This window comes from Mesoplodon densirostris, chromosome 5 (genome assembly GCF_025265405.1).
Source record: "Mesoplodon densirostris isolate mMesDen1 chromosome 5, mMesDen1 primary haplotype, whole genome shotgun sequence".
NCBI lineage: Eukaryota > Metazoa > Chordata > Mammalia > Artiodactyla > Ziphiidae > Mesoplodon > Mesoplodon densirostris.
The window spans coordinates 68382783-68395585 of record NC_082665.1 but is presented as its reverse complement, the minus strand read 5'-3'; the positions used below and the strand labels follow the sequence as shown (position 1 = coordinate 68395585).

The 12803-nt window shown below is 35.9% G+C and overlaps 2 protein-coding genes across 7 annotated transcripts in view; one reads left to right on the top strand and one right to left on the bottom strand.

Moving 5' to 3' along the window:
• Positions 1-12803, bottom strand: part of EAF2 (ELL associated factor 2) — a 122472-nt gene that overhangs the window by 79915 nt on the left and 29754 nt on the right. The window lies entirely within an intron of this gene.
• IQCB1 (IQ motif containing B1) overlaps positions 1-12803 on the top strand; it is a 47102-nt gene that overhangs the window by 22388 nt on the left and 11911 nt on the right. For 5 of the 6 annotated variants that reach the window (XM_060099003.1, XM_060099001.1, XM_060098999.1 and 2 more), the window contains exons 7-11: positions 1502-1601; positions 4568-4746; positions 6715-6824; positions 7434-7543; positions 11205-11347. In XM_060099003.1, the coding sequence (XP_059954986.1) occupies positions 1502-1601; positions 4568-4746; positions 6715-6824; positions 7434-7543; positions 11205-11347 (642 nt within the window). The remainder of the gene's footprint in view (positions 1-1501; positions 1602-4567; positions 4747-6714; positions 6825-7433; positions 7544-11204; positions 11348-12803) is intronic. The other variant, XM_060099002.1, reaches the window with a different exon arrangement.

Here is a 12803-nt window from a genome sequence, read left to right as displayed (position 1 = left end):
AATGAAGAACAGTAGTTAGTATGTGAAAGAAATCAAATAGGTTCCCTCAGGAAACTGAAAGAGGAAAGTTGTTTTGTAGAAGCTAGGGTAGTGTTCACAGAGCTGCCTTGCCAACATACCTGATCCCACTTTAATTAAAATTCTGAGGGGCTTCCCTGGTGGCACAGTGGTTAAGAATCCGCCTGCCAATGCAGGGGACATGGGTTCGAGCCCTGGTCCAGGAATATCCCACGTGCCACGGAGCAACTAAGCCTGTGCGCCACAACTACTGAAGCCTGCGCACCTAGAGCCCATGCTCCGCAACAAGAGAAGCCACCGCAATGAGAAGCCCGAACACCGCAATGAAGAGTAGCCCCCGCTCGCCACAACTAGAGAAACCCTGTGCACAGCAACAAAGACCCAACACAGCCAAAAATAAATAAATAAATAAATAAATTTATTTTTTAAAAAAATTCTGATCAGTTAGTGAAGAAAGGACTATAAACTGACATTTACTGGGAACCTATGCTGTTCTAGGACATTTTACAGTAGTCTGTGAAAGAGCTGTTATTTTTAGTTTTACAGAGGCAGAAATAGATGTTCTGAGAGGTTAAGCGACTTGCGTAAGCATCCAGTGCCAACCAAGTCTTCATAACTGGCTGCTCAGAGCCTAAAAATTATAAACCAATAAAAACAAATACTCTTCTGGGTAGTTAATGATCTTATTATTATTTAAGATATTAGCAAACATAAACATGATACATTATATAACAATTAAATTTTTAAGGACATGAGCCGCTGATTACGGTCATCTGTACCATTGCTATTCCTTCACATTCTCTTTTTTTCACAGAAAATTTGGTTTTCTTCACTGAAATCACTGCTAGAAAAGGAGATTCAGTTTTAGGATTTTATATTTTACTTTTAATTTAAGGGGAGATAACAGTGGATTCTTAGCTTAGTATTTCTTTATTTTTCTTTTTAATGTATTTTTGGCTGCATTGGGTCTTTGTGCTTTCTCTAATTGAAGCTAGCGGTTGGGGGGCTACTACTCTTCGTTGCAGGGTTCTCATTGCGGTGGCTTTCTTGTTGCGGAGCACGGGCTCTAGGTGCATAGCCTTCAGTAGTTGTGGCACGCGGGCTCAGTAGTTGTGGCTCATGGGCTCTAGAGTGCAGGCTCAGTAGTTGTGGCTCATGGGCTTAGTTGCTCTGTGACCTGTGGGATCTTCCCGGACCAGTGATCGAACCTGTGTCCCCTACATTGGCAGGCACATTCTTAACCACTGTGCCACCAGGGAAGTCCCATTTTAGCTTAGTATTTCTTTATTTGTAACTGTCCATAAAAATGGGATAGCTATCTATTATAGTTATTGAAACTATTCTAAAACATCTTTACTGCAAAGTATATAAAGGCAGGAAGTTTAACAGAAATGATTATGCTTTGGCTTGGTTTTGAAAGGGCAAGTAAATACTAACTGTGTCATCATAGAATCTTAATCTTCCTTATTTTCTCTTCCTTTAGTACTGCGAAGTGATCATTTCTTGCACTTACTACAGACTGACAATGTTCAGGTAGGATCTACCGTCATGAGCATGCTACAGAACATACTACAGATCAACAGGTAACTTGGTCTTACAAAATATGTAGAATTTTTTATTTGTGATCAGAAGCATTACCAATTTTATTCCAATTAAAATCACTGATTGCATATGACTTGTACATGGCATTTAAAAAGCTCTATTATTACCATTTTATTTCAGAAAAAAATGAATGTAAAATACTGTAAAAGACTGGAAATTTGTTATCAAATTTGTTATCTCAGAGCTTAAGAAGATTTTAGCCCAAATCTCAGGCTTAGAGAAGAAAAATTACTGTGATATCTGAAGGAAAATATTGGGATCACAATAAAAAATGTTTAATCATATATTTATTTAGCAAACTGCAAGCTTAGTATTTGCCAGGTGCTATAGAAGGGCATAAAAGAAGTAATAGGCAATTTTCCCAGGTTAAAATAGAAAGGGAGAGTAAACACTGTTGAACTCATTGATTCTTTCAGTTCAGTATGGATTTGTTAAGCATCTACTATACGTGCCAAGTATTTGTCTGCATTGGGTTTACAAAATTGATTAAGATATGAACCTTGTCTTCAAATAGCTCACAGTATAGTGGAAGAGACTAACACATAAGGACAATTATATTATAGTGTAATAAGTTACCATGTTTAAGGGTACACAAGTATTAGAGGAGCTCCTAAACCAAACTGAGGGGGGGCTACTTCCTGGAGAAGGTTAACACCTGAGATGAAACTTTACGGATGAGAAATTAGCCAGGGAGGAAGAAGAGAAAACAGTATTTCTAGGCAGAGGTAACAATATAAGCAAGTGCACACAGGTAAGAAACAACATGCAGAGGGTGAAAAGTAGGCTATAGTTTATAAGACAGGATACCATAGAAGAGAGAGCTACACAAAGAGAGAACCCCAGAGATCTGCAGAGTCCCCTTCAAGTTTTCAGTAGAATACTGATCAGCACATGCGTTTGAGGAAACTATCCAGTGTCGTGGAAAACAGTAATCTAAAAGGATTAAAAGGACCAGTACCAGAAACAGAGCCAAGAATACTGACTGATTCCAGCAGCCAAACTGGAAAACTACATGAAAAATGGAGCACTGAGAGTACTCAGGATGGTTTCATCTTAGTAGTGGGGGATAATAGCACTAGACTGAGCACCATTTGGATCATCCAAACAAAATAAAAGCAAGATCTGAAAGGATCAAATTGTTTGCAAGCAACTTAACCACATCTGGTTATTGAAACTGCCTACATCTTAAATTTTTCTTTATTTGTAAAGTATACAAAGGCAGGAAGTTTAGCAGAAATGGTCATACTTTGATTTGGCTTTAAAAGGATGAGAAAATCAAACTTGTGCCATGATAGAATCTCTGCTTTGCTCTTTTTTTCCCCCTCTTCCTTTAGTAATACAAAGTAATCATTTCTGCAAACTGATGATGTTCAGATAGGATCTACAATCATAACTATGTATAAAATTCTAGAAAATGTAAATTAACTTATAGTGACAGAAAGCAGATCAGTGGTTGCCTGGGTATAAGGTGCCAGGGAAGGTAAGAAGGGAGGGACTACAGTGAAACAAAAGGAAGCTTTGGGGGTGATGGGTATGTTCATTATCTTGATTGTGATGGGCAAACGTCAAAACTTACCAAATTGTACATTTAAATGTGTGCAGTTTGTTGTATATCAATTATACTTTAATGAAGCTGGTCAAAATAAAAAATCATTAGGTCTCCATGAGCATTTTGATACGGAGTTAAGATAAAGGATGCATTCAGTTATGACACCAAGTTTTCTATAATGGATAATAGACAGTGGTATAGCCAAAACAAATTCAATATTGGTTATGTCCAATATAGGTAGATATTTTCAGCAGGCAGAGAAATAAGAGTCCATGCAAAAACTTGTACACAAATGTTTATAGCAGCTTTATCTGTAACATCCAAAGACAAGACAACTTAAATGTCCACTGACAAGTGAATGTGACTTCTGGAAGAGATCTGGACTAGAACTATGGACTTATGAGTTAGCCTAAAAACAATAGTTAAAAACATGAGAGAAGATGAGCTCAGTGGAAAATATGAATAGATTGAGAAAAGAAATGGGCTGAAAATGGAATCCTGGGGAGTAACCTTTAAGGGGTATATTGGGGAGGGGGAGCCCACAAAGAAGACTGAGAAAGAATGGTCAAAATCTGTAAGTAGAGGATGGAAGAGGATCAGAAGAATATTTTATCACAGAAGCTGAATGGTAGAGAATATCAGGCATAACCTTTACGGTTACTTTTTCTACTGTATAAAAGTTATTTATATTGTTGTTGAGTAAGAATCTCTTTGCATTGTTCTCAGATAATAATCATTGCCATTATCTGCTCTCTACAAGCCAACATCTATTTTTACAGAATTGCAAAATATCCTAATCAGTAGTAAATGGATAATCAAAGGTACACACCCCTAGAAAATCACATACTCCTTGTTGGGGTGAGTAAAAGAACACCCAGTAATCCCTTCTGACTATTTTGACATTTCAGGCAATTTTTCATGACATCAGTAATGCAACATGAGGTTGTTAGTGTAATAAAGGAATACTAAAAGAAAAAGTTCCTTCTATATTAAGTACATGATAATTGAATTCCTCTAACATGTTTGTCTTCGTACATCATTAAGCAGTGAACCATGTACTTAATGTCCTGTGATCTTCCTCTTATTATTGCCTTGAAGCTTTTGAACCATCTATTTACTATTTTGCACATTTATCTTTCCTCCAGTATTTGATTGCAAGTTTCTTTGGCAACTCTGTATTCCTTACTTTACCTAGCATGGTGCCTTACAGTAAGAATTCAATTAATTGATTTAATGTGATGTATTCTTGGAACTAAGCTATCTGCTTAAACTATTGGTTATCTTCATGGATCAGGCCATAGGCATTAAGTTGCTGCACCTTTAATGTTTAATTTTTTGTGATCCTTATGTGTCGTTTAGTAATGGTACATTTTTAATTTTTTTATTTTGTTCTATTAGTGGTGATTTACTCAGAATAGAAGGGAAAACCCTGCATTCAATTTTAGATGAAGTTGTTTTCAAACTTTTATCAACTCCTAGTCCAGTCATAAGAAGTACTGCTACAAGGCTCCTACTGTTGATGGCTGAATCCCATCAGGAAATTTTGATTTTACTGAGACTAAGTGCCTGCTACAAAGGTAGTACATATATTCTTTCTTTTCTTCAAAGTCTCAAAAAGAACATTTTTATTGATGGTTTATGGAAAACAAAATACCTGTGTTTTTAAAAAGTCAATAATTGAAATGTGCAGATAAACTCTGTCACAGCAGATGACAGTTCAGGGAAAAAACCTTTATGTAATCCAGCCATCTTCATGTCTCAACAGATGGCATATGATACCTTATTGACAAGGTTACAATGAATATTTACTCCCTCTCTGACAAAAAGGCTGTGTATTGAATATACCATATAGTGTAGTAAAATAATGACCAAAAAGATCAGTGATCTTACCTAACTTTACTGAGAAAATAGAGCTGTGCTTCAGAGATTGACAGCCCTTTTGATCTTTACATCAATTAATAATTACTCTTCAATTCCTATACTGCCTTTCCTCAAAGACAAACAAAAAATTTTCCTCACTTCCAAAATCAAACATATATGTGAATAAAAAGTCAGAAAACTTGAGAAGGAAAGGACTCAGTGTTTTACCATTACCATATAATAATCTTTCATTTAATTGAGCATTTACTATGTGTCAGATAACTATTCCTCCTACTCTATGTGTATTAAAATATTTAATCTTCGTAACAATCCTGTGAGATGTTTACTCTTATCCTCGTTATATAGCAGTGGAAACAGAGGCATGGAAAAAAATGTAGGTGTTTACCCAGAATTACTCAGGTAGTTTTTTTTTTCAACTGTTAATCAAAGTTATATGTTAGCTTTGTTTTATTTCTTTGCTAGCCAGAGCAATGAATTCATTACAATATATTTTCTTATTCAGTATGGTCAAGAAGTAGGTTTCTAATTGATTACATATACTTACTAATACAGGGTTATATTATATATAAAATTTCAAGAATTAGAATATAATGTGATGCATTTAATACCCAAACTATTACAATGGCCTTTAATCATTCTTGATGATTTGGAAGGCACTTTAGTGACTTATCTTGCATGAGTCATTACTGTGAACATTGTAATTATTTTATGTATTATAGAAATAGGGAGAGAAGTGCCAGTAATAAAACTGTCTAGATGATATTGTGCCAGATACACATTTTTTATTTCTGTAATTAGATTTCTTCTATAGAAATGTGAATGTCCAACAGAGTTCATTCTAAAGGAATTTTATCTTAAGCTGTATCCCTTTCTTTCTCAACAGTAGAGCTTATTCAGTTTCCTCAAGATATTTTACAGTTATTAATACTGCTGAGAACATGAGTCTTGAAGAAAATATAAGACATGGAAGGACACATCTAGTGTCTTCCCCAGTTGTACACTCCAAGGCCATTTTCCCTTGCTGATGTATATTGATATTGCGTACATACATTATAATACATCATTCCTCCATGCCCTGGAAATAGTACTTACTTTGTAACTTATATTACTACTCAATTTTAATTTGGGATGAAAGTGCAGTATTTTAATATTATAGCACTTCTCCTATAATAAATGCTCAGGAACCTATTGATTTACCCCAAATTACTGTATATTTTTATGTAATAATAACCCCATTTAATTAGTAGTAACTAATAACCTGCTTAAGTGCTTCCACAGGATAGGCATTTACTCAGTATGTATTCATTATCCTTTTTTAAATGTTTTTGTTTAAGGTATTTATGTTCAAAAAAAAACTGTATGTCTCTACCCTTTGACTTATCGCAGTGATTCCACTTTCCCTTTTTTTTTCAATTAAAGAGGTTGACTAGACAGATTTTGCATCAGATCTCACAAGTAAGCACATAAGAACTCCAGGACAGTGGAAAATCCTAAAGACCTCAATCTAGAAGTTTTTGAGAAAAGGAAAAAGAAAAATCGTGTGATTAATCTTGTTATTGTTTTCATTTGTTTCTAAACTAGACTTTTTAACCTCAAATTAATTCTGATTAGATAACAAAATCATATTTTATTATTAATAGTTGTGCCTTTGCTTTGCATTTCAGGACTCAGAAGTCTACTAAATAAACAAGAGCCTGGGACAGAGTTTAGTCAAGAACTTAGACAGCTCATTGGTCTTTTAAGCCCTAAGGTCTATCAGGAAGTAGAAGAGCAGGTATTAAATTATAAAAATAATTTGCATGATATTTACTAACATTTCAGTAAACATTTTAGTTTCAAAATATTGGATAGTGGTAGTCTCTTGAATCTTTTATTTGCTCTCTTTCCCCCCTTCCTTTACTTATTTTCCCCTAACATCCAGAGCAGCCATGGTTTGATGGGAGAAGGAGTTGTTTATGGTCTAAATTTTTAACCCCAGAGACTTTTTTTTTTTAAACCTATACAAAGAGTCCCTCATACCCTTGAATCTTTGAATAAATGAAGCCAGTCATAGGAAGTGAAGCAAAGATGTTAAAGCATCAAATAAGCAAAACTATGAAATCCTTGTAATGGGAATGGAAGTGAGATTAATCAGGGAGAATTTGAAGCTAACTAGACTGTATCTTGAATACATTCTAGATAATGCCTAACTGAGCTTCCTTTGTGAGATCGGGTTTAATATTCTTAGGCCTTCCCTGTCCTGGGCCTATGCAGATGTTGCCTCCTGCTCAGCTTATTAAAGGTAGAGATTAATACTTGCCCAGGCCTGATATTTTAAGAAGTAAACTTCTGAAAAAGACTTTCCTAGAGATGTCTCTAAATTAATTCTGGCCTTTAATTTCAGAAACTGCATCAAGCAGCTTGCTTGATTCAAGCTTATTGGAAGGGTTTCCAGACTAGAAAGAGATTAAAGAAGCTTCCATCTGCTGTGATTACTTTGCAGAGGAGTTTCAGGTAAAAAATTGGTGTGAGAGGAATTATGATCTGAGAGGGCTAGATATATCTTATTAGAGTATAGCTGAGTGAAAACTTAGAGTTTGGAGTGTTTTTTTTTCTTTTTCAATATTCTAATCTGATTCTTTCATTCTTGCTTCATACATTTCTGAGTACCAGCACTTCATTAACCAGATGTACTTTCAAAAGCAAAAGACGTAATATAAGACAGGAATCTGATGTAACAAATACACAATCCTGTTCACTTAATAAGACTTTTTTGTGGGCCAGGCCTACAGAGGGAGCCAGTAATGGTCAATTATCTCATTAAACCCTTAAAACTAAAAGTTGCCATAATTGTTCATATGTAATTATGGTAAAAATGTGTATGAGTACAAAAAGGTTTAAGTATGTTAACCTGATTTTCCTCAGTAAATATGGCATGGATACATATGGTCATTGAGATATGACATAGTTTGTCATTTGTTGCTATTTCAAGTAGACTAAAAATGAAATACTGAAGACATGGCCCAGTTTTTACATGACTAATCCATCCAGATTCTTAGAGGTGACAAAAAGAACACACACACACACCACACACAAATGAGTTAGCTCTTAGGTCATTGTTGATAAATTAGAGCCATCTCAGAGGTGATTTCATGTAACCTAATTTAAAGCTATATTTTAGTTCACTAAAGTGTAACTTGCATATTCCAGAAGTCAGTGTTTTTTTTAAGAAAACTGAAACTATTCTTTTAATAACTGCAGCTGTGTTTCTCAGTTACAAATGTGTTTTAAAATAGTGAACTAAAATTTAGCTTTAAGTTAGGCTGCATGAGAAATCACCTCCGAGATGGCTCTACTTTATCATAAATGACCTTAGGAGCTAAGTCATTTGTGTCTGTGTGTTTTCTTTCCATTGCCTCTAAGAATCTGGATGGGTTAGTGGAAGGTATTGAAGCCACTCTGGCTGTGTCCCTTAGTGGACATGCTTTTCATTGATAAAAGTTTCCTTCAGAGAAGACTTAAAAGATAAGTTAATATCATTGGGCATGAGTTTTGTTGGTAGCCAAAAAAACATTAATTTTTTAAGCATGCTTCAAGTGCTTAATATATGCCAGAGGCTGTGCTAGGTATTGGGAGAGTTAAACAGACTTGAGTTTGTGCCCCTCCTCAGCAACTTATGGGCTGAATGATCTTGGACAAGTTGCCCCACCTCTCTCACCTCAAATTTCCCATCTATAAGATGGGGATAATTGTCTATGTACCTCACAAAATTAAAACAATAGAAAGTTTTTTTTAGCATGTTACTGGGCACTTAGAATGTGGTAGGGAGGAAAATGCATATGGCACATTTTTTGCCCTTGAAGATTTACAGATCTAGTTAGGCAGGCAGATCTGTTAAGTAAATCGTACTCATGAGAGGCAAGTATAATCCATTCCAGCATTGCTCAAAGTTTGTCTATCCTACTAGCTATTTCTTTAAAAATATTTAAAAAGTTATTTCTTTGGTTAAATAAATTTGGGAAATGATGAATATTTTGAGAGTCACAGTATATATTCTTCTATTCAAGAGTGAGATGTTCTTGGTATAGCCTTACCTTTGTAGTGAACTCAGAGTAGTTATCCCTTATGGATTCTTCCTGCTACCGTTCTCAGCTATGTATCCTCTTACATTTAAAGGTGCCCCTATGCCATGGATTCAGACCTTTAATGTTTAGTCTTACAGTATTTGCCAAATTTGCCAGTTTACTTTTCTTTGCAATATTAAAATCTTTACTTAAAAGCATCCTAGGATTAAAGATTTTGTCCACTTGGAGGGGTATCTGTGGGATCTAATTAAGATTCCACTATTTTAAAATAGAAATTCCATTGCTTTATGTAACAACACCAGACCAGTTATAAATATATCCATTATAAGACATTAGCCATGAAGCCAAAATTATTTAAATCTCACATTATAATGAGTTTTTAGTTTTTTAATCTCCAGTTTGCTCCAGGCTTCAGCACCTTTCCTCTTCTATTAGTTGCATCAGTTTATGCAAATTTCTTTTACTTCCTTTGTAGCTGGGCTTTCTGCCAAGGTTATTTCTGTCTCTTTGTGGTCAGGTTATTATCTCAGAGTAATTTCCCTCTCCCATGTTTTTTTGGGGGAGGGACTGCCCACCACTCACAGTTATGGACCTAGATTCATCAGAGCTTCAGATTCAACAAGAGGTACTCTTTTATAGTCACACCCTTGCTAAAGCACTTTCTTGGGGGTTTCTTCTTTATTTGATCACTTTTCATGGTCAGAAACTTTGTTTTCTGTTAAGTACCCTTTTCCTCAGCAAGGTTTACTGAAGCAGCTAACAGCTGCCTCACAAGCAGGAAAGCTCACAATTTACCTTCCTCTATCATGGTGCTGATACTTAGGTATTTTAATTTTATTTGTTTGACTTTGTAGGGGAAGAAAACAGTTTTTACCTCTATACATTTTAGGTTCTTTGGTTGGGGCCCTGAAAATTATACTGACAAAAACAAAAACAGATTAACAAGAGAAAAATAGTTTCTTAACATGTGTAGCACACGTCACATGGAAGAAACCTGACATGATGCATAACTCAAAGGGGTGGTTAGAATTTGGGCTTATATAGCTCTCGCCTTCTGAGATGGCCCACACTCTCTGGAGTGTGTTTCTCCCAGGGCTGTTCTCGCCTTTTGAGACAGACCACATTTTGTCTATGGAACATGTATTTCTCTAAATAAATCCACTTCTTACCTTAAAAAAAAAAAAGAATTTGGGCCTATATAGATGTTAACAAAGAATAATTTATAGCAAAGTGACAGGTGAAAAGAAAAGGATTTTAGGCTTCTGAGGGCAGCAAACTGTGGGAAGGTAAATATATTGGGGAACTCACGGAAGATATGGGTTATTTGTGCAGGTCTATCTTAGCATCAGCTTTCCATCTCTATGGCCATAAAACTTCCTTGGGAGGGGAAATTTATGGCAGTCCTCATTTCTCAGCTATTTTCTGCTTTTACTGAGTTAAGGGATCCTTTGGGAAGGCTTCTTTCTGTGTTTCCTGATTCTCATTTGCCTCCAGCTCAAAACGATCTTTATGCCAGAGTGGCATATTCCACTACCCTTCAACTTCCCCCTTGAAACCGAGCTTAAGGGCATAACTCTATCTCTTCTTTGTTTGCCTTAGGGACAGTGATTGCTTCTTTGAAATTTTTATTTTTTCATAGTTTATAGAATTCCATCCAGTGAGTGAACCAGTATTTATTTATATTACTCACTATTGTAGGACATATGGTTTGTTTTCAACTTGTTACTGTTGTTATGCTATGGAGAACATCCTTTAACATAAGTCTTTACATACGTATTGGATTTTTCCTTAAGAAAATTATTAGAAATGGAATTAATTGGTTAACATTTTTAAGGCTTTTGATACATATTTTAAGTATTTCTTCAGAAATATTTTGATGCATTTATCCAAAATATTTCTTCAGAAAGGTTGTAGAGCAGCACATGAAAACTTATTTCATCATACTCTAACTACACTAAGAATTATCTTTGAAATTTTTTTTGCTGTCTGTATTTATATGATTACTAGTGAGATCAAGCCATTTTTCATAAATACTTCTTGAGTGGACATATAATTATGAAAATTGTGTGTACTTAATGTTTCCATCACAGATCTAAACGAACAAAGATGTTACTGAAGCTAAGTAGACAGAAGGAAGAAGAGGACCGCAGATTACAACTGCAACTTCAAAGGCAGAGAGCCATGAGACTTTCCCGAGAATTACGGCTGAGTATGCTTGAAATAGTTCATCCAGGTGTGTGGCAGCATCAATTTCATAAGTGTAATTAAGACTGATTAGGGTACCCTTTTTTTTTTTTTTTTTTTTTTTTTGCGGTATGCAGGCCTCCCACTGTTGTGGCCTCTCCCATTGCAGAGCACAGGCTCCAGACGCGCAGCTCAGCGGCCATGGCTCATGGGCCCAGCCGCTCCGCAGCATGTGGGATCCTCCCAGACCGGGGCACGAACCCGTGTCCGCTGCATTGGCAGGCGGACTCTCAACCACTGCGCCACCAGGGAAGCCTAGGGTATCTTTTAATAAACCAAATTTCCTAGCTACCTGATGATTTATTTTTTTAAATGTGGACCTTTTCCCTGTTTCTCCTTTTTCAGGTAAATCTTATTAAATCTCTTGAGTCAAAAAAAGTATTTTTTTTATTAAGGCCTATTAGTTGATGATGAGCAATCTCTCCAGTAATTTTTCTTTTCTTTCAGATAAACTAGTGAAACAAAATTTTACGCTTAAAGATATCTGTCTTTGACATAAAGAAAGAACCCCCTTGAACTTAAGTAAAGTGTTAGAATATTGCTACATTCTGCCCTCAGAACTCAGTACAAACCTTGTGACACCTCTTGCCACTTTTGATACACTAAGCTGAATATTAAAGTGTAGTCTGGGAGATCTGAGTCATTTCAAGATTCCTTTTTTGTTCTGCTCCTTCCCCCTTCTACTACTCATTCCCCGTATCCTTCACTAGCCTCATATTTCTCTTTCTTTCCCTTAAATACAGATGTTTCCCAGGGTTCCATCCTTACCCCATTATTCTCATGTTGCTCTTCCTGAGGTATCCCATGCATAACTGCAGCTTCAACTACCAACTGAGTGCTTAGCACTCTGGAATCTTGTCTGCATCCTCACCCTCTCTCCTAAGCTCTAGACCAGCCCTGCCCAGTAGAACTTTCTACAAAATGAAATGTTCTATATCTTCACAGTACCAATGGCTAGAGTTAGCTGTTGACTTGAAATGTGGCTAGTGCACTTGAGGATCTAAAATTTTATTTTACTTTCTTTAAATTTATGTAACCATTTGTGGCTAGTGCCTACAACATTGGACAATACAGCCTTGTAGCCAGCTGCCTATTGGTTAGCTTTACTTAGATATCCACAAGCATCATCAAAGCTAGTCATTATCTTTCCTCACTGATTTCCTCTTCCTGTATTCCTCATCTCTCAGGTAATTGCACCAACAGTCTACTCAGTGTCCCATCTATGAGACATCCTAGAATTTTTTCCCTCCCTCCACATCTAGTTCACCACTAAAACCTATCAATTTTTGGTACTGTCTCTCAAATATATCCCTTTTTATTTTTACCTTCCGCCTTATTCTGTCACTTAGCTACTGTGAACCCTAGACTATATGCTGACCAACTCCCAGAAAGTAAAAAGAAAGTCATCTGTAGAACTAACTGAGTGACTAAAGAGAAATTTAGAA